We start from the raw sequence: 21,732 nt of genomic DNA, 5'->3' as shown, positions 1-21,732 counted from the left end.
TGTGCTAGGCACCATAGTAAAGTCTGGGAATACAAAAGGAGAAAGGGGAAGAGAGAGAGAGAGAGAGAGAGAGAGAGAGAGAGAGTGACAGAGACAGAGAGAGAGGAAAAACTCTTCCTCCAGGAAATTTACATCCTATCAATAAGGCAGGGAAGGGGAATGGCCCATATGGGGGAGAGGGGGGAGGGGGGAGTGGTAGCATCCAGGGAACTGTTTTTGTCTGAAGAGTTACAGGGATACTTTGTTGATCCACAGGGCAGTTGACTGTCATGAAGCAGTGATTATTGTGCCCAGAACAAGAATTGGAAAGTGTATATATTGGGAGGGGGAGGGATGAGGTATACACACATACACTGTAGCAGGGCAGGTGGATAATTGAAAGGGATGAGAACTATGGTCTTGCCTATCCTAACTAGGTGAGTTTGTACTCATGTATTTGCCAGCCAAAGCATCTCAGTCCCAGAGCAGATAGTTCTCAAAATTAGTGGATTAATTCCCCTAGGAACTGGGGGAACAGTTTCTGGAGATCTACCATAGATGATGATGTTCTAGGTGGGAAAAAGCAACATCACAGAAAAACAGAGGGCAAGATGGCCCAAGTGGATAGCTAGATAGATAGGCTGTAAAGACATATCAATAGTTATTAATATCTCTATACAGACTTGATATTGATAAACATGGAGTGTTAGAGGTAAAAGAAACTTTAAAACGTAGAATATTCAATCCAGAAAAAAACCTTCGCAACCTCCTTATTTTACAGATGAGGAACGCTGGACCCAGAGAAGAAAATTAATTTAGCCCATATTATACAGGGAGTTAAGGGCAGAGCCTGGACTGGATCCTTGGTTTCTCTGATTCTTTCTAGTCTTCTTTCTACTGTATGCTGCATCTACCTACCTACACACACAAAGGGAAAACAGCACCCCTCGTTTTGGGGTATAGGCTGGACCACGTAATGCCTAAAGAGAAAACTTGCCTTTAATTGCCCCTATCTGGATAGTGGCAGTCTAGGAAGTTGCTGGGTGGTTTATGAAGATTGTTATTCTGTTTTGTTCAGAGATTCTCCACGGCTTCTTTTGCTTTAGAGAGCAAAACTTTCAGGTACAAATGAGCTATCATCTTCCTAGTCCTAGGCAATGAGCCTAGCCTCTCAGTGCAGCCTAAGATGTACAATGAGATGAGAATCTCCATTATAGGAATTGAACTATGTAACTAGTTTCCCCTTTCTTAGTTAGGTGCCTACCAAAGAACCTCCAACTCGTGACTTAAAAGACTTTAAAGACATGCTACTGGAGGTTTTCAGGTAGGCTGCATATTGTTTCCTGTTATTTTTTCCTTTCCTGGAACTAGCTGGGGTAGTCCCAGGTCTTCCCAAAGTTTCCCATGTGTTTGTTGTTGATGGTAGCAGCATGGCATAGAGGCTAAAAAGTTAATCCAAGAGTCAAGAACACATAAGTAGAAGTCTAGCCTCTGACACCTTTTCTATGTCTCTGGATAAGACATTTAAACTCTCAGTGCCTCAGACAAGTCAAAGACTGTTAAGAGATGAATCACCAATCTGCCTGTATTCATGGAGGAAATTCCCCATGGGAGGAAATCACAATCCTGGACCAAAAAAAAAAAATCTAATCAACAAATTATCATCATCGTTATTATTATTAGGTGAACAGCTATCATTAATATAGATCTAATGGTTACAAGCCACTTTATAATCCTATATGGTATTATTGCAAACATTATTATTCCCATTTTACTTGTAAAGAAACTGAGGCCCAGAGAGAGAAATGACTTGCCTAAGGTCACACAACTAATAAATGTCAAAGCTGGAACTCAAACATAAAGGTGATGCAAGGGACCAGAGGAATCCATTCAGCTTAGCCTGCCTGCTGTGAAGTCTTTTCTCTTTGATCCTTAACTCCCCACCCTCACACATTCCCCAATACACATAAATGCCTACTAACTCTCTCCAGCAAAATGGCCAGTTGTAGCATCCCTCAGATTTATTGCCAGCTCTGTTCAACTACCTTTTCCAGTCTATTCAAATTTCATAAAAAGTGGTCATAAATATTATATATATATACACGTATAGTTTGTTGCTGTCTTTATTGCTTCTCAACTGATAACTCCCATGATTCCTGGCATAGTAACCACCTCTGCCCCCATCCCTAGTCATGATCTCAGAGACAGATACTCTTTGCAAGAAAGGCAAAAGGTGAAGAATATGATGATTATATTCTTTACCTTTTCAAAATAAACTTAAGATATCCAGTCCCACCTCTCCATTTTACAGATGAAGAAATTGAAAGTGACTTGCTCAGGTTTACACAAGTAGTGAGTAGATGAACTGGGAATCAAATCCAGGTCTTCTGACTCCAATTCAACATTCTTTGCACTATAGCATGTTACCTCTTCAATCCGTTTTCAGATTCGAACCACAAAGGCTCCACTCAAGTGTAAAGTGGGAGTAGAGTGTATTGTTTGGGTTTTAGCTATTCCACTTTTGCATTCTACTTCTCCTCTTTTATCTCCTCTTACTTCAAGACTCTGTTTGGGGGATTCTATCACTGCTCTGTGGAAAATCCCACATCCTGAACCCTGTGAGACTTCCTTGTCCAATATTTCCTTCCCATAGATAGGGAAAGAAGTTTCTGAAGGTGAATATTAAAGAGATAATAATGTTTGCATAACCTAACTTTCCAGAGTTACTCTGAGACTCAAATGAGATAATATGTGGAAAGAACTTTATAGTTATAAAGCACTCCGGTGGGTCTGTGATTTCATCTGTAATCTCATCTCAGGTACCCTTTGAAACAATGAAAGTTATAACCTCACCGTGTCAGACCATTCTGTGCAACTTTTTGACCATTTCTTCCCATAAATCAACTAGAAGTTACACTCAGTGTTCCAGTGGTTTTTTTTCATTTCCTTGACATGATAGAGATGTTGTACCTCCTAAATGAACCTACTATAATATCTACTATATAAGATCGATAAGCACTCAAAAGTATTCAGCATAAATATCCACAGGAAAAGAAAACCAAGGAGATGAAGAATATGTGTTGTCCAGATTAAAATATGCAGTTGAATGGAAAAGCCATAGAGTTCATCCATCAATGCATACACCTTAGATATACACTGTAAATGGAAAGTATGTTGGGAGTAGAATTAACAGGAAGAGGAAGCCAGGCTGGATTGCCTTTGAAAAATTATGGAATTTTTCTAATGGCCCCCAAGTTTCTCCCTGAAACAAAGGACCATTTTTCAAATTCTAATATTCCTCTGGTAATGTAATATGACTGAGTATCAAAGAATTGAAGTTGGGTATCATGCAAAGGGCAATGGAAAGCTACATAGTGGGCAAGAGCAGACTATAACATATTAGAAATGTAGCATGGGGAATAACCATCAACCCAATCACATGGGTAGTAGTCACTGGGTATGGTTTCAAATATGGTGGCTAACTCACTCACTCCAACTGGCCCTCATACAGTCAGGTTTAGGGAAATTTTTCATGAGGGTTCTTGGCCACAACTCAGGATTCTATAAGGAGATTTGATGTTGGGATATATATATGTATGTGTGTGTGTGTGTGTGTGTGTGTGTGTGTATACAGATCTATATATGTGTGTATATATACATATATAGATATACACATACATATACATACACACATATATACATATATGTATGTATATATTTCTGTAGGCTTGACTTTATCTCCTGAGCCCCCACCTGTATGCTTCCTATTTTAACAAATCAGCCATTAATGACATTTAACCATTAAACATGAAACATTTTCTTTTAAAAGGAGGCAAAGGTAAAAAAAATCATCATAATTCAATGAAAACCCAAAGCAGGAATAACCAAAAATATAATCACCTACCCATAATACTGGATTATACTCTCTCACCAATGTGCACAATATCCACTGGGGTCAATTGACAAACATAGAAATCTATCAGCGAAGAATATGAGTAGGGAAACCCATGAACCCATAGTAACTCATAACTCTGGACTATAGGCCTGGATGTTGGTAGGGTCTTTTAGGGTAAATAGTATGCACCAGGCATCACCTTCCCTTCTGAGCTTCCCTAGTCTCCTTTTGGACAATGCCATTTCTCTCCTACTTTTAGGCTATAGCCGGTATTGTACTCCTTCAATGAAAAGTTGTCCCAAATCCAGGGTCTGCAACATTCCAGGTCAGTTTCCTTTCCTGTATGCTGAAACAATGTTAAGCTATTTCAAGAACAAAGCAACTTTTAAAAGCAAAGGACTGCAAAATTTTTCAGCTCTATTTTCTAGAGCTCTAAAGAACTTCTCAATCCAGAGAGAGAAGTGCAGGGCAATAGAGTAAAGCCCATGAAGGCTTTTCTCTATTTCAGTTTTTATGTAGATGGTGCTAAAAGTTGATAATCCTTGACAGTTTTTCACATCAGATGTACTCTAAATTTCCCTTATAATTAACACCAAAAAACACAGGTGCTCCATCAGCCACCACCACACCATTCATATGTGGAACCATCCGTTACAACAAATGGAGAAGTTTTGAATGCTGTGGATAAGTTCACTTACCTTGGTAGTGTACTTTCCAGGGACATACACATTGACAATGAGATTGATGCACTCATTGCAGAGCTAGTTCAGTGTTTGGGAGGCTCCAAAGAAATGTTTGGGAGAGAAGTGGTATTAGACTGACTACCAAACTGAAGGTCTACAGAGCCTTTGTACTGACCTCATTGTTATATGCTTGTGAAATATGGACAGTCTACCAGTATCATGCCAGGAAACTGAATTGCTTCCATTTGAACTGTCTTAGGAAGATTCTGAGGATCACCTGGCAGGATAAGGAACCAGACACTGAAGTCCTTGCTTGAGCTGACCTGCCAAGTATTCAAACTATGCTTCAGAGAGCATAACTCCAATGGGCTGGCCACATTGTTCAAATGCAAAATGTACACTTGCCAAAAAGACTATTTTCTGAAGAACTTGCATGGGGCAGGTGATGACGTGGTGGCCAGAAGAAACGATACAAGGACGCTCTCCGGGTCTCTCTCAAGAACTTTGGACTTGATCGTGCAACATGGGAGACACTGGCACAGGACTGCTCAGCATGGCGTGCCCACATAAGAAAAGGTGCCGTGCTCTTTGAGCACAGTAGAATTGAGACAGCACAAAGTAAACACAGGATGCGCAAATTTGGGATATCCGCTCCAAATATTCTAACAGACTATCTGTGCCCAACCTGTGGTAGAGCATTCCAAGCTCGTATTGGTCTGATCAGCCGCAGTCGGACACAGTGAAATTTCTTTTTATCATGGTGATGTCATTTTGGTTCTCTTCGAAGATGAAGGACAACATCGAACAACCAACTCTTAACTTTCCCCTAATTGTCTCCAAAAGCATCCACAGAGTTTTCAGTCCTATCAGCTTTCAAACTCTAGATGGTGCTGAAGAGAAACAGCCCATATAGTTTTCACAGCAGCAGTGGCATTCTTCCTCCAATAAGCAGCCAGAAGTTTCAGGGCCAGCTGGGGCATAACAGGTGCTCTCGGCCAACTCAACTGAAGAAGTCGCTCTAATCATCTGATTCTTCTCTGCTATACTTCTTTCAAACAGCAGGGGGCAGTCTCTGCTATCAGCTTTTCTCTTTAGGTAGCTGCCATGTCTTCTCAATCTCCTGATTTCACCTTCTCTCATCTCATCTCATCTCTTTACTTATGGATTCTAATGTTTTACATCAGGGCCTCTTCCTCAGTGGAGACCTCTCTAACTCAGACTGAAAAACCCAAAGTCCGTAATTCTAGCAGGGATAATGCAAAGAAATAATCAGCAGTGCTTCCCTATCCCTAACAATTCTTTGATTGAGAGTTTCAAACCCATATCCTTCAAAATCCTGAAAACAATAATACATAAATTAGATAATAGAGAATAATACACTGTAGCCATCCCTCCCTTCAGTCGATACCTTTGCTCATAACTACTTTCAAACATGTCTTCCTAAACTACATTTACTTGAAAAGTAGTTTTTTTTCTCATGTTCTCAGAACTATCTCAAGCTGCTATTCTCACATTAATGTCCTTTTTTTCCTCCCCTTTCAGTAAAATGTCCACATATGAAAATAATAGTACCCTTTCACAAACAAGGAATTATTCAAGAGTAGCAACATAAAGGCTATTAATCAGAAAAATGGATGTTTGGGATGGGGAATGTCAAAGGGGGGACAGACCCTTTACACAGAGTAAAAGATAATCATGCTTTTTATCATTATCCATATAAAGTATCAACTGTTGTAATAATTACTGTTGATGTTATTATTAGCAGGTAAAAATTTACATTTAATAATAGTATATTTAATTATATTATATTAAATTCAATAGTCTAACCTATCAAGATCGTTTTTGGATTCTGAACTCTATCATTTTATATATTAACTATCTCAGTTTTGTGTAATCTACAAATTTGATGAAAATAACAACTACACCTTTGTCTAAGGTCATTGACCAAAATGTTAAACATGCAGGGGCAAGTGCAAATCCCTAGTGTGTTCCACTTGATACTTCTTTCTAAGATGACTTCTAATATTAATGATTATCTTTGGATCCAATCATTCAGCAAGTTCTGAATCAACCTAACTTTGCTGTATTATTTTCTAGGCCTTTCCCAGTGATAGGATGATAGAAGCTCTGTCAAATGCTTTACTGAAATCTAGGTTAATTCTTCGTATAGCATTTCTTACTTACTGGCGTAGCAATCCAATCAAAAAAAGGGAAATTGTTCATCTACAATGGTCAGTTCTTGATAAAGTCATATTGGCTCTTTATGATCACTGATTTCTTTTCTAGATATTCACTGACCTTTGATAATGTATTCTACATTTTTTCCCCAAAGAATTGAAGTCAAGCTCACTGGACAATTGACGGGGGTCGGTCCTAGGCGCCTGGGCGGATAGGGGCCTCCCCGGGAGTGGCAGCCCACCAATCCGAGGGAGACACGGCTCCCATAGAGGAGTTGTGAGCCCACGGGATTGGTCGGGTGGGCTGGATCCAATCGGGTGGTAGGCCTCGCCCTCGGGGCGGGTTAGGATGGCAGCCCGGTAGAACCTCCCTATATAAGACAACGCCCTGAACTGCTCGGGGGACTCCTCCATGCAATAAAGCTATGAACCTCCTGCGCATTGCCTGATTATTGCCTGCCGCCGTGTCCCCCGGGGTAGGTCCGGAGACGTCCGAAGCGGTGCCCACCGAAGGGAGATTCTCACTCGAAGGTCCCGGGGACAGACCCGGGACAGACAATAATTTGAAAATTCCATTCTCTTCTTTTTTGAAAAATCTGGTTAACATTCACCTTTCTCTAATTTTAGAGTACTTCTTCAAATCTCCATGTTTTTTCAAAGACCACTTAGCAGTCCCATCCACCAGTTCTTTCAGTCCCCAAGTTCCTAACTCATTTGGGCCTTTAAATCAAAAGGTTCAGCAAGGTCAGCTATGTATTTTCTTCTATGATTCTACTTATCATGGGTACCAATTCCCTATTAGCCATTATTTCTATATCCTTTCCAGTCATAATATCATTCCCTTTGGCAGAGAAAACAGAAGTAAAATAAGAATCAAGCAATTCTGCTTTCTGTTGTCAGTTACCATTATCCCACTGATAAAGACCAGGGTGGTGATCTTCTTCCTTTTTTTTTTCTTCCTCTTTTTCTCTCTTTAACTTGAGAAAACTCTTTTTATTGTCCTTAGGCTTTTTGCCACCCTCGGTTCATTTTAAGCTTTTTAATAATTCCTAATATTCTTTTTATAGGGCTTCACACTTTTGAAATCATATTCCATTATACATCTTTACTGCATTCTTTTTATACCCTTTCAAAATCTAAATTAGTTGATAATTCCTAAGTACATCCACATCATTAGAATTCACTTCTAGAACTTTCTATCCTTCCTAGACAAACTTCTCCTGAAAATTTTAGTCCATGGGATCCTACCTAACTTTTCAATGAGCCCTTTGGAATTTGCTGATCAAAAATCAAAGATGCATGATTGTTCTCAGTTTTCCCCTCTATCATAAATTTTAAGATTACATTTTTATCTCCCCACAAGGATCTCATAAATTCTGCTCCAACCAACCTCCTGTCTCCCTAAAACTGATCCATCTCCTGGCTTCACTGTTTCTCTCCGTATTATCATTGTTTACCTTGTCTCTTCTGTTCAAAATCTAGGGATTCGCTTTCACTTTTCTCTCCCCCTTACCTCTCAAATCTAGTCAATTACCAGGTCCTTTTGATTCATCTGCAAAATACTTCTCACAATCATCTCTTGTTTATTCTCATTCTCATCACCCTAATAAAGGACGTTATTACTATCTTCCAGGGCTATCATAATGGCCTCTAAACCAGTCTCCCTGCCTCCACTCATGCAGCTTCCAGAGGAATGCACAAATATAACTGTCATTCTTCTGCTAAGAAATCTTCATTGACTTCCTGAGTAAAGGACTCTAGACACCTCTGCGTGGAATTCAAGGCAATTCATAAACCAGTGCCACCCTATATTTCTAGGCTTATCTCATGTTACTCCCCTCCAGTTCAGCCAAACTGAATGGCTTCTATCGCCTAAACAGACCCTATGCTTTCTCACTTCCTTGTCTTGGCTCACAATGCTACCTGTGTCTGGAATGGAGAAAGTACTGGATTTGGAGTCGTGAAGAACTGAGTTCAAATCTCACCTCTATTGATATCTTCTTCTCCTGCCATCATGTAAGTTCCATGAAGGTAGAGACTGTACTTTAACTCAACTTGGTAACTTCTATAGTGTTTATCCTCTTGCTTTACACATAGGACATTCTCCTTCAGTATTTGTTGAATGAACCCATGAGTCTGAATTCCTGGAAAGGAAGTATATTACTGTCTTCTTCAGGGCTTCCTGCTCTGTTCCTCTCACACTTGCTTTCTAAGTAACTCTTCGAGACAGGGGCACCTTGCTTGGGGAAGCATTGAAACCACAGCTAGGAAGTTTGGATCCAGTAAAAGCTGTAAACAGTTTCACCACCAGCCCCAACAAACACTATTGCCGATATGAAAACTTGTCTCTTGTCCTCCCTCACTCTACCAGATCGTTGGTTCTAGAATCAATCAACCATAATTTATGGAGGTCTACTTTATGCCCAGACAAGTGTGTCTTAAGATGAGAATGAGAGAAGGCTCACTCCTTGCCTTTGAGAGACTTAAGTCTAGCCATGAAGTAGATTTAGTCTACCATAACACTTATTTAAGGAAGATTTTGGTGGGAGAGGAAGGGAGTGGACACAGTATCTATAAGTGGATGCCTATATAAAAATTAGAGCAACTAGGTAGCACAATGGATAGAGTGCCAGGCCTGGAGTCAGGAACAGTCATCTTCCTGAGTTCAAATCTGGCCTCAGACATTTATTAGCTATGTGACCCTGAGCAAGTCACTTAATGCTATTTGCCTCAGTTTCTTCATCTGTAAAATGATCTAGAGAAGGAAATGGCATATCACTCCAATATCTTTGCCAAGAAAATCCCAAATGGGGACATGAAGAGTCAGATACGACTGAAATAAATGAACAACAAAAATACAAAAATAAATGTTACACAACAGTGCTTTGTCCCAGTCAGTAACTGAGATTAAGGCTTATTCTGTGGTCAAAGTTTATATACCATCTATATGTGCATGTAGCTACATGTTCCTTTTTGATGGGTCAGATATACAATTTCATTGATATAGGGAACTCCAAGTGAAGGAGCTCCCTCTATTAAAGCAGATGGGCATCTGCTTCACAAGTTATATTCTTCCAGATGTACCTGGAGCACAAAAAGGTTAAGCTAGTATGTGACAGAGGCAGGACATGGACTCAGGGCTTCTAGGTATCTTGGTTGTGCAATGGATAGTGTTAGGCTTGGAGTCAGATGGATCTGAGTTCAAATTCTGCCTTAGACACTTATCATCAGTGTGACTCTGAGAAAGTTACTTACCTTCCATCTGTCTCAGTTTCCTCATTTGTAAAATGAAGATAATAATAGCACCTATTTCACAGGGTTGTTGTGAGAATAAAACAGGATAACACATTTAAAGTACTTTGCAAATTTTAAAGAGCTGTATAAATTCTAGGTATTATTATTGTTTTTATTCTGGAATCTGAGGTTAGCTTGCTTTTTTATTATTTATTTAGTATTTAATTTTTCCTCATTTACATGTAAAAACAGTTTTCAACAGTCATTTTTACAATTTTGAGTTCCAAATTCTCTTCCTCCTTCCCTACCCCCATCCCCATTAAGAAGACAAGCAATTTGATACAGGTTATACATCTTAGTCATGTAAAACCTATGCTAGTCATGTTATAAAAGAAAACATATACAAAAAAAAAACAAGAAAAGTTTAAAAAAATGTATGCTTTGATCTGTATTCAGACTCCATCAGTTCTGTCTCTGGGGATGGATAGCATTTTTCATTATAAGTCATGGATCATTGTATTACTGAGAACAGCTAAGTCATTCACAGTTGATCATCTTACAGTATTGGTGTTACTATGTACAATGTTATAGTTTCAAGTCCTACTTCTGAAACATACTGTCTTATTGATAGTGGACAAGTCACTTGTCCTCTCAATAACTCCAGGAAACTTAATCAGACTATAAGCTGCAGATGAGTTACTGATCTACACTAGGAGAAGGAATTTTCAGATCAAGAGTTTGCTACATTAATGAACCCCTTGGTCCAGCCGAAAAATACACCTATAGCATTTCCAAGGCACCTGATGATATATCCATTCAGCTACCCAGAACCCCAACTGTATTATACACATGCTTTCACATATCACTCTTCTCTCTCTGGTAGCATCACTATGGCCTCTACCTCCTGGGTAGAAATTAGAGAATGAGGAAATCAAGGTCAGTCCTTGATCTGACAATCTGATTAATAAGCAGTGTACTAACTGCTATGCTAACGTGTCTGGGTTGTTCCCAGACAATATTTTATCTACCCATCTTGGCCCCTTATCACCTCTTTATTGATCTAAATAATCTCATGTCTCCTGGGAATGGCCAGAGCTCCATATTGGCTCTACCATTCTAGGATTCTCTTACCCCTTCAAAAGAAGCCCAACAGGAGACTTAGAATCACTTTTATAATCTAGCTGACCTTTGGGCAGCTCTCTAGTGAAATGATCCTTGGTTCATATATGTAGGCTACTAGGAAATATATAATATATACATTATATTTATACATATTATGTGGCATATACATACACACATACATTTGAATATAATGCTAAGTTGTGTTTTTAAGTATACTTGATATTTTCTGCCTCCAGAGAATTCTAAAATAAGTAACACTTAGACTGAGGTTCTGAGGGAATTCAGTCTCAATGTTTACACAAAGGAGAGGCAAGGCAGCAAAGACCAGGGGGAAAGCTATGTTGCCCATGTTCACCATATAAGGGAGCCCTGCCAAATGTGAGGAACATGGAGGTTCTCTCCCAAACAGAGGTGATTCATCTGCACAAGCAATATTTTGTCCCTCACTTCTGTGGTTCCTCGGAAGGGATTGACAGATGGATGCCACCCTGTCTCCAAATCTCATAGCATTCCAGAAAGGACAGTGAAAAGGACATCTGCTCAATCGGTTCTTGAATCATCATGCTCTCAGGTAATTGAAATTTCAGAAGCAGGAAGATAGAGGTGAGAAAGATAAGAAACAAAAGATATTTACATATTTGCATGTCTGCCTGTGCTTTTATACATGTAGATTTACACAAGCTAGTGTGCCTTTGTCTTTTTGTGCCTGTAGTTTTATGCCTCTATACATGTATATTTGATTAACCTACAAAAATTGTTTTGGGAAGAGCCCAACTAAGCAGAAATTGTATTAAAAACAAGCAAACTATTAATATCCTAACAGGATCTTAGAAATGAATCATAAAAACTCCCTTTAGAGTTTCCTATTCAATTTCCTAAACATATGTGTATATCCTAAAGGTTACTGCTGACTTTCTTTTGTACTTTGGGAAAGAAGAAATTTCATGCATTCATAGTGAAATCCTGGGCTCTGTCTCTGAAACTGAGAAGTTTTACTCATTAGGTCTCGGACATATCTGCTATGTATGCATATGTGTGTGTATTCCCATGTTTCTTTGTATGTACTATGTATGTACTTGTCTCTGTGAATGCCTTTAGTTATTTGTATTTGTATTTTCATTTCTCTGTCACTCCTGCTATATGTGTCTGTAAAAGAGTCTCTGTGAGTATCTGTGTCTCTGTGCATGTCTGTCTTTGCATAAATGTGGCTTCTCTACCTCTATATGAGCACATGTGTCTATGTGATTATTTTCTGTGTACGTATCTTTTTGTATGAATATTTGCATTAATATCTGCTTGTGGATCTATCTGAATATGTCTGTGTGGTTAGCCTAAAATAGGAAAGGGCCGTGAGAAAACCCAGAAGTTCCCCAGTGGACCAGGGAAAGATAGAATGTTTACTCACTTCTGCATATGATACAAGACTGGTTTCTGGGATTTTTAAAGATAGGAAGTGAATGCTGCTTAGTCAAGTGGTTCCTTAGTTAGAGCCCTGCATTTGCAAGTAGGAGTGCAAAGATGTGCCAGGTATATGTGTTTAGCAGATTGAAACAAGGTTCTTTTAGTTAATTTACAAATGCTTTCAGTGTAATATAACAGGCCTTTTTTATATAGTAAAATGAAATGTTTGCTCTCATTGGTAGAGCAAGATGTAGGATCTGAGCCATTTTTCCAGCAGTACCAAGGAATTTACACTTTTTCACTCTGTCCCTTCATGACCAAAAGCAGTTTTGAGATGGCTCACATAATTGAACTTCATTCTAAGGACAAGATGAAAATACTTAATCTGGTGGGGTAAGGAGAAGGGAATCAAGGCTTAGCTTTGTCTGTGGTGGGGGAGGAAGGCTCAATCTGTAGCGGTGAGGATTCATTCTGTGGGGAGAAAGAAGAAAGGTCAAGGTTCATTTTATGGTGAGAGAGAAGTCTAGGCCCAGTCTTCGGCAAGGTTAGGGTTAAATAGAAGCCGGGGTCAGTGTCAGGCTGGTGCTTGGGAATAAAAGCGTAGGCTGTTGCTGGAGTAGTCAGGGAAAGCTTAAATGAATAAGAGGGACATGATTTAGAATGTGAAGGATGAGGATTGAAGGATGATGATGATTTAACCAGAGAGAAGGTAAGGAGAATCACTTTCCAGCATACATGAGGAATGGCATAACATGTACAGTATATGCGTTCTGGAAACAATGAAGTGGCGGATCATCCCAGTTATATTTCAGAGAACCATGGATGAGAAGGGTAGAAAATTAGAGCCAGATGAAATTTTAGAAGACCTTAAATTCTAGGTTAGTGGGGCAACTAGGTGGCATGGTGGATAGAGTACTAAGCCTGGCATCAGGAACACTCATCTTCCTGAGTTCAAATCCAGCCTCAGGCACTTACTATCTGTGGGATTCTGGGCAAGTCATTTAATCCTGTTAGACTCGGTTTCCTCATCTGTAAAATGAGTTGGAGAAGGGCCACTGTAGTATCTTTGCTTTGGGGACCCAAAGAGTCAGACATAACCAAAATGACTGAACAACAATAACTACAAAAAGTTCTAGGTGAAAGTATGAAAATTCTAGGGGAAAGCCTTAATCTGGCTGTAATGAGAATGTTTGAAGGTGTTGAGCAGGGGACTTCACAGATCTGAGCTGAATTTTAGAAAAACTTTCCTGGTAGCAGTGTGTAGAATGGATGATGGGTATTTCAACTGAAGGTTGAAATGCCAATATTAGGAATCATAGAAATTAAACTGGATGAGGCCTGGGCTAGTGTGGTGACAGTGAGAATGGAAAAGAGGGGAAAAGTACAAAATAAGTTAAAAGGAAGAATAATAAGACTGTCCCTTAAGTCTATTAGCTTTTATTGAGTGCCAGACACTATATATGCTAAGTAGTTGGGGTACAAAGAAAGGCAACAAGCAGTCCCTGTTCTCAAGGGCCTTATATAATCTAACAAGAAAAACAAAATACAAAGAACTGTATACAAACAAGATATACAGGATAAACTGAAGGTGATCTCAGAAGGAAGGCAGTAAGATTAAAGAGTACTGGGAAAGTCTTTTTGCAGAAGGTGGAAATTTAGCTAAGACTTAAAGGAGGCCAGGAAAGCCAGGAGGCAGAAGTAAGTAACAAGAGTGTTTCAAACCTGAGGGACAGCCAGTGAAAATGATCAGTCAGGCAATGGCAATGTAATGCCATGTGCCAGAAACAGCAAAAGAGCCAGTATTACTGGAGAGGAGGTAGGCATAAAAGATAGGAGAGAGCTCTCTTAGAAAGAGCTTTGAAAGCCTAACAAAGGATTTTACGTTCGATCATGGAGATGTTAGAACAATTTGACAGAGTGGAGGATGGACTGGAATGGGGAGATACTTGAAGCAGGGAGACAACCAGTGTGATATTATAGTAATCTAGACTATTTGATCATGGGGCCAAAGGATGGAAAAATCAAAGATTAACTGCAGTTGAGAAGTTAGAAAAAAATCAGTTGGGAGTGAAGAAAGATGATGAATTCTGTTTTAAATGTTGAATTTGAAGTGATATTGGGACTTTTCTAGGTAGAGATTGACAGTAGGAAATTAGAGATTTAAGACTCAAGATCAGGAGAGAGGTCAGGAATGGAGACCTAGGTTTGGGAGTCTACTCGACAATGCTGATACTGCTGATAATGATGGATTATGCAACAGTAAATTATATAAATTATACTACTAAATTATATAAATTGTACAATAAGAGTTGTCATTAATATGGGACTTTAAAATTTGCAAAGATTTTCCATATATTATCTTGTTAGAGCCTCATGACAACTTTGTGAGATAGAATTGTAGATATTATTATCCCCATTTTATTAATAAGGAAACATTCTGAGAGAGGTGGAGTAACTTGTTTATAGTCAAAGTTAATTAATTGTCTGAGGAAGAATTTGAACTTGGGTGTTTCTGACTGTCAGTCCATACTACACCACATGTGTCTCCATCATAAACTCCAAAGGACATGGGAATATACCATATCTAAATGTGCTTCTTTTGGTACTAGCATGGTATTATGCAAAAAAAAGGAACTCTGATGAATAAATGAGTAAGTGAATGAATGAATATAGTCATCTTCATAGAGATTGATAGTTGAAGCCATGAACTTAGATAACTTAACTAAAGGGAATATGGAGATAAGAAGGTGGCTAAGGGCAAAGATTTTGGAAATATCAACATTTAGATTAAAAAAACATTGAAGGACACAAGCAAATAAAGGTCAGCAAAGCTGGGAGAGAACCAAGAGGGAGGAGTGTCAAAGAAACTGAGAGGAAAAATAACAACAAGAAGGAAGAAGCAGTCAGTAATGTCAAAAGCTGCAAAGAAGTCAAAGATAAGGACTGAAGAAAGGCTATTTGGTTTGAAATTAAGAGATTATAAATATAGGACCAGGATTCTATGTCTATTAAATTCTAGAACTACCATATTGTAGTTCTTCTAGAAGAACATTTGTGCAAAGGGCTATGAATAGCTTAGCTTTTCTAACCCAACAGGCTCTGAAGAGACTTTGTCTCTAGGTAAAACAATGAGCCAACTGTGTTTGCCTAGCTATGTAACTTCAATTATCTGTTTTCTATTAATATCATACTTTGAGGAGAGTTCTGTTACCATTGATCTTGTTAAATTTCAGTGATCTGCTCTGAATATCAAAGAATTATGTGAACAGCTTTACAGATGTATTTATCTAACCAATTTTAATGCCTTGTTTTTCCCCTGTTTTTTTCCACTCTCTACTTCCATCCTTGTGATCTTCTTAAAGAAATAAGAATTCTTGTTTTATTCAGTCTATTAGAGAGATTCTTGCAATCTAAAACTAATCTTTGGATTTTAGTGATTTTCTCCCATATAGTTATGTAATCAATAAAATACCCCTTGGGTATACTATAGATATTTCTTCAAAATTGTTGATGTTTTGAGGGATCACTTTCAGTTAAGTTGTAGATATCAGACTTAAGGGAGTTGGAAAATGGGTGGTTTAGTATATATAAAAGAGAGAGAAAACTTTAATTGGAAGGAGTAGCAGAATCAAAAAGGAAGGATTATTTTTAGGACAGAAGGAACATAAGCATGTTTGTTGGAAGAAGGGAAAGAATTAGAGGCAAATTAAAGATGCATGAGAGAGAGATTGATAGATAGAATGAATCTTGGAGAAAGCATAAGGGGATAGGTAGGATCAAGGGCAGGATGAGAAACTAGCTTTGGAAAAGAAGATCACTTCCTTTAAAAACAGGAGGGAAAGAGGAGAGGGAGATAATTGAGGATTTATATGATGTGTTACTGAGATATATCTGAGTACATATATAAGGGGTAATATTGAAAAAGTAGATAGAAGTTCACCTAGGGGAGTCATCTTGTCTTAGTAAAGCAGTAGGTGAAGTTATCCACAGAGATTAAAGCGCATTGAGAGGTTTGTGTTTTGAGGAGAGCTAAAAAAATGTTGGGAATAGTGCTATGGGAAGTTTGCTGAAGAATCAAGAAATAAATTAAAGGATTTCTTTGCAGCAGGGAGAGCTCATCTGAGGTTAGACATTATGTATTTGTAATGGCTCAGACCCTTTACACTTCCCACTATGATCCGTGGACTTGAAAGGAGTTAATGGGTCTCTAAGCTGTTGATTTTCTGCCAAAACACTTTGTTTATAAATGATGGTCTTGAGGTTAAACTCCTTAGGAGGATGGTCATGAGACCTTTCCCCAACAACTCTTCACTATAGGAATCTGGCCCAATTTCAGAAATAACCCTTGAGTTCTGCATACTCAGAGACAAACTCAAGATTTGTAGAAATAGGTCAGACAGAGGCTCCACTAAGGAGAGAAATGGATTTTGTGCTTGGCATAAGAACCCTCTCAGGACAGTTTCTTTGAACCAACTTAGTCTTGTAGACTTTTTCTCACATTGAATATACCTCCCTTCACCTCTTCCCCACTCCTATCTCCATCACAAACACCCACTTCCTCATGTTCAATTGACAAAGAAAAAGAGAGAAATTTTAAGATGAGAATACCCTAAATAAGCCTAGAAACACTAAGGCAAATAAGACTGAGGAATGTTAGAATAATGCAGGATGAGACTCTCTCATTCCCTAGGGGTTCAGACAGGAGCTCTCCAGGGAGACTAGCTCATTATGAAAAGAGAATTGTTGTGTGCAGAAGAGATTTAACTTGTTCTGCTTGGTCCCACGTTAGAAGCAGTAGGAGCAGGGGGTAGGGTATGAAGGTCACATGTTTCAACTCAATGGAACAAAAGGCTTTCTAACAATCAGAGCAAACCAAAAACAAAATGGATGGGTCTCTTTGATGAGTTATTATACTTTAGGTCCCAAAGAACAGAAACACAACCCCATACTCTATATCTAACTATAGGATACAGTGATCTTCTGAAAACCAAATAAGGCATACAAAAAAGCATACAAGGATGTGCTAGTACTAATCAATTCTGCCAACCACTATCTTTTCTAGTTCCTAAGAAGCAAAGCAATGTTCATGATGAGTTGATAATTTCAAGAAAACCAATCATATCCAGAATTACAGGTGAGATTGAAGTGGAAATAGAGGCCATGTAATTGCTATTTTATAGTAAAGATGACAAAAGCTACAGTAGGAGCCTTTTAACAAGGCACTAACTTAGGGTAAGCAGATCCTAGGCACCTTTCAAAACATGCCAATCTTGAGTAAACTAGATGGAGACGAATATGGGAGTTAACAGAATTACTATAGTTTCAGGGAGTCATTCTGACCATTTATGTCAACCAGTTTCCCTTCCTTCTCCTGGGGAAAGTGGTAGGTTGCTTATTAAATCTTAATTTATTGGATATTATTTTATTTTATTAGATCTTAATTTACTAAATCTTAAAGCAGAGGCTAGATGAACTGTTATCAGGGGAGAGAGATAGAGAAATAGAGGTAGAGACAGAGTGATAGGAGCAGAGATGGAGACAGAGAGGACAGAGAAATGCTACATATACATACATATATACATAGAAGAATATTTAAGTGCCTACAATGTTCCAGGCACTGTGCTAAGTGCTGCAAGTACAAACACACGTGAGAGATTCCCCCTGCCCTCAAGATTACATTCCAATGGAGGAAGATAGCACATAAAGAAAAGCTAGAAAAGGGAAAGTAACATGGTATGGAGCTGGATGGCATATGGGAAAGAATTCGCTTGGGCAAAGGGGAGTCTGTTCAAAGTGTGAACTCTTGTGTGGTTGAGGTCAATAAGAGTGGAGGGGTTTGAAGAATTGGGAGGCCAGGATGTTCAAAGGGAGCAAGGCTGGGATTGAGAAAAAGACTGAGATACATACTAAATGTATTGAGGGAATAGAGAGAATCACCCAGAATCCCATCAATGACAGCAACAGGGACTTAGAGAAAATGGATAGAACTTTGAAAGTCGTGGCTAGGTCATGGTGGCTGAGGGAGGATCTAAAAAGTAGACTTAGAGAATAGAGTTTGCCAACTCATTTTCCTAGCTCTGTGGGTTATAGAAAGTAAGAGAAGGAACTGCCAGCCTTGGATGGGATGTCAAGTGATGTATTGCCTTTAGGAGAAGGCTAAGTGTCAACAAGCACCAGAAGATAGAAAGGAATGTTAGAAAAAGAGACTTAAAGATCATAGAATTTGGAGCTGAACAAGACATTAGAGGATATCTAGCCTAACCTCCTAATGTTGTAGACAAGAAAATTGAGGAACAGAGAGGTAAAGTGACTCACCGAGGACCACATAGCTAGTAAATGGCAGAGTCAGGATTTGAAACTCAGTTCCTCTAAATACAGCAATTTTTACAATGCTGCTCAATAGAGGAGGAGTCCAGAGGGATAGTGGAAATAGATACAATAGAAGGCTAGGGACTGAGGAGAGGTAGAGCTGAATTTATAATGGGGTAATGAGAAGAGAAGTACATGTTGATCCAAGGAAACCTTGTGGCTATAGGTACAAAGGTCAAGTGACTCACACGTTGGGGAGATGGTGTCATCTACGTCACTCTGATAGGAAGATTGCCATGAAGTGGAGTGGGATAGCCACAAGACCCTAGAGGGTCTGGAGACTCAGGGAAGAATTGGAACAGTTGGATGGTTAGTCTGGAGCAGGAAGCATAACCCCCAGGATGTAAGCATATGTTGCTTGGTCATCAACAAATTCCACTTTGCTGAGACCCATTATTACCTAGTCATCTTCAAGCATGCTATAATATAATCCTAACAGAAGTAATTTTGGGGGTTTCTTTTTTCACTTAGAACACAGAGGTCTATTCCTTTCACAGGCTATAGAAGTATATACAAAGTTTTCTTTGTGAAAGGAGAATAATGTAATTGTAACCTGTGATTTGTTATCCAACATAGAATCCACATCTTCACTTTGGGGTCTTATATGTACAAGTGGAATTATCTTAGGAAGGATTTCAGGGTTAGGCAGGAGTTTATTTCTAAAAAGCCTTCACTCCTCTCCCCTCACTTCCCAGCAATAGTCCAATAGACTTCAGTTTCTGAAAGAAACTGTATACTGTATGAACTAGCAATGTGATGGGGCAGCCAAGAAAAGTTAATGAGATATTGGGCTCCATTAAGAGAGGTTGTAGACAAGAAGTATACAGTATACTGTATACTTCTCTTGAGAAGCACAAACATGCCCATCTTGTTCATAATTGTGTTGATGTGATACCTTGTCTCTTTAGATATATTCTTTCATATCACTCCCAAATTGATCTTACCCTAAAGAATGACGCTCAATTATGGTCTTACAAATAGCAGGCCTAATTCAAACTTCTCTTGTGAGATCTGTTAGTTCTAGTTTGCTCCTCTCTTCATATATACCCTGACTACTTCCTTGATCAACTAAATCTGAGTATCCTGGCAGAACTAAGAAGCTGTAGCTACCATAGTAATGTTTAGAGAGTCCTATTGAATATTTAGTTCGCTCCGCAGCTGCTGTACCTTGAACCATGTCTCTCCAAGTTCTGTATGAAACTTTCCTCCCTCCCACTGAGAAGTAGTTATGAACTTAGCATGAATGTCTTCTATGTTCTCAGCTCCACCTGCTAGAGTCCAGAGTCCAGAAACATTCCAACACTAAAACTAAAAGAGGGAATGGTTTCCATCTTCAAGGAAAATGGAATGTCAGCAGTAGGCTCCCAGATCTCTCTAGTAAGTACTTGTATTTCTCTGCATCAGAGACCTGCTATGCCTGTATCATCTTTGTGTTACATTCCATCTATGATGAGAAGACTTCCTTTCCAAGTAAACGGAGTATCATAGAATTTGACAGTTGTAAGGAACCTTATGCACCAAGCTAACCCATGCAGTAAAGGATTTTACACAATAGCATATTTGACAAGTGGTTCTCCAGATTTTATTTGAACACCACTTTCAAGAATGAAACCACCCCCACTCCCACCACCTATAACAGCGAGGAACCCAGCATACACAGCAGGACCTGCTGTATAGATTTTTAGATCTGCTTTTCTAAAAGGAAAGCAACTTTTGAGGGGTCAACAATCACTTTAGTCAAGTACATATATCATTCACTTAATTCAGGGGAAAAAAATCAGCACCCTGAACTTCAGAGAAACTACAGAGAAATAAAGTCCAAAAGACAGGGCTTCCAGTTGTCTGACTGTGAGCAATACATACACCACAGATCAACAGACAGATCCAACTGTCTGACCATTACATACATACTTAGTTACCAGAGAGAGAAGGATCAACGTCTGGGTTTTCAAAGTCAGGGGCCTCCTTAATGGCTGTCCAGAGTCTTATCTGGCCAAACAAACTTCCAATTAGTAAACCCTAAAACAAAACCTCACCTCAGAGTATTTATACACATTTCAGAGCCAGAGGGCATCACAACCCTAGAACCAATGCCTCATTAGAAATTTACAAAAGGTATGGGCCTCCCCTAATCAAGCTTCTCTTAAAGGGCAGACCCTCAATGGGTGGGGAAGATCTTTAGCTCTCTAATTAACATTACACCACCCCAGCCCAGAGGCTGTCCACTTTTAGATAGTTCTAATTGTTAGAAAGTTCCTCCTTCCATTAAACCTAAATTTTCCTCTTTGCAGCTTCTACCTTTGCTCCTAGTTCTACCCTCTGGATCCTGAGAGAACAAGGCTAATCTTGTCTTCGTATGACAATCCTTCAAATACTCAAAGACAATTATCATGTCCCCCTAAGTCTTTTCTTCTCCAGGCTTAACATCCTCATTTTCTTCAATTGCCCCCTCATATAACATGAACTTAAGGCCCTTTACCATCCCAATTGCTTTTTTCTGAACACTCCAACTTATCAATATCATTATTAAAAGCTTGGTATTCAGAACTGACTGCTACATTACAAGATGAGACCTGATAAGGGCAGGATACAATGGAACTATCACTTCTCTACAGTTAGAAGTCTTACCTCTCTTAATGGAGCCCAATATCTCATTAACTTTTCTTGGCTGCCCCATCATATTGCTAGTTCATATTGAGCTTGCAGTCCACTAAAACATCTAAATGTTTTTCAGGATACCTATTGTCTAACAACATCTTCTCATCTTGTACTTGTGAAGTTGATGTTTTGTACCCAAGGATAAGGCTTTACTTTTCTTTCTATAGAATTCCATGTTGTTATTTCAGTCTGTCAAAATCCTTTTAAATCCTTA

General features: G+C 39.0%; 2 protein-coding genes across 3 annotated transcripts in view; one reads left to right on the top strand and one right to left on the bottom strand.

Moving 5' to 3' along the window:
- Positions 1 to 21,732, top strand: part of KCNT1 (potassium sodium-activated channel subfamily T member 1) — a 215,864-nt gene that overhangs the window by 1,700 nt on the left and 192,432 nt on the right. The gene's annotated exons all lie outside the window — the stretch shown is intronic.
- Positions 1 to 21,732, bottom strand: part of SOHLH1 (spermatogenesis and oogenesis specific basic helix-loop-helix 1) — a 58,121-nt gene that overhangs the window by 31,804 nt on the left and 4,585 nt on the right. Inside the window, exon 2 of one of the 2 annotated variants that reach the window (XM_072632992.1) lies at positions 4,573 to 8,878. In XM_072632992.1, coding sequence (XP_072489093.1) covers positions 4,573 to 4,628 — 56 coding nt within the window. In that variant the 5' untranslated portion in view covers positions 4,629 to 8,878. The remainder of the gene's footprint in view (positions 1 to 4,572; positions 8,879 to 21,732) is intronic. The other variant, XM_072632994.1, reaches the window with a different exon arrangement.

This window comes from Notamacropus eugenii, chromosome 1, assembly GCF_028372415.1.
Source record: "Notamacropus eugenii isolate mMacEug1 chromosome 1, mMacEug1.pri_v2, whole genome shotgun sequence".
NCBI classification, from domain to species: domain Eukaryota; kingdom Metazoa; phylum Chordata; class Mammalia; order Diprotodontia; family Macropodidae; genus Notamacropus; species Notamacropus eugenii.
Note: the sequence above shows the minus strand (reverse complement) of the source record. Positions and strands in the feature narration are given on the sequence as shown.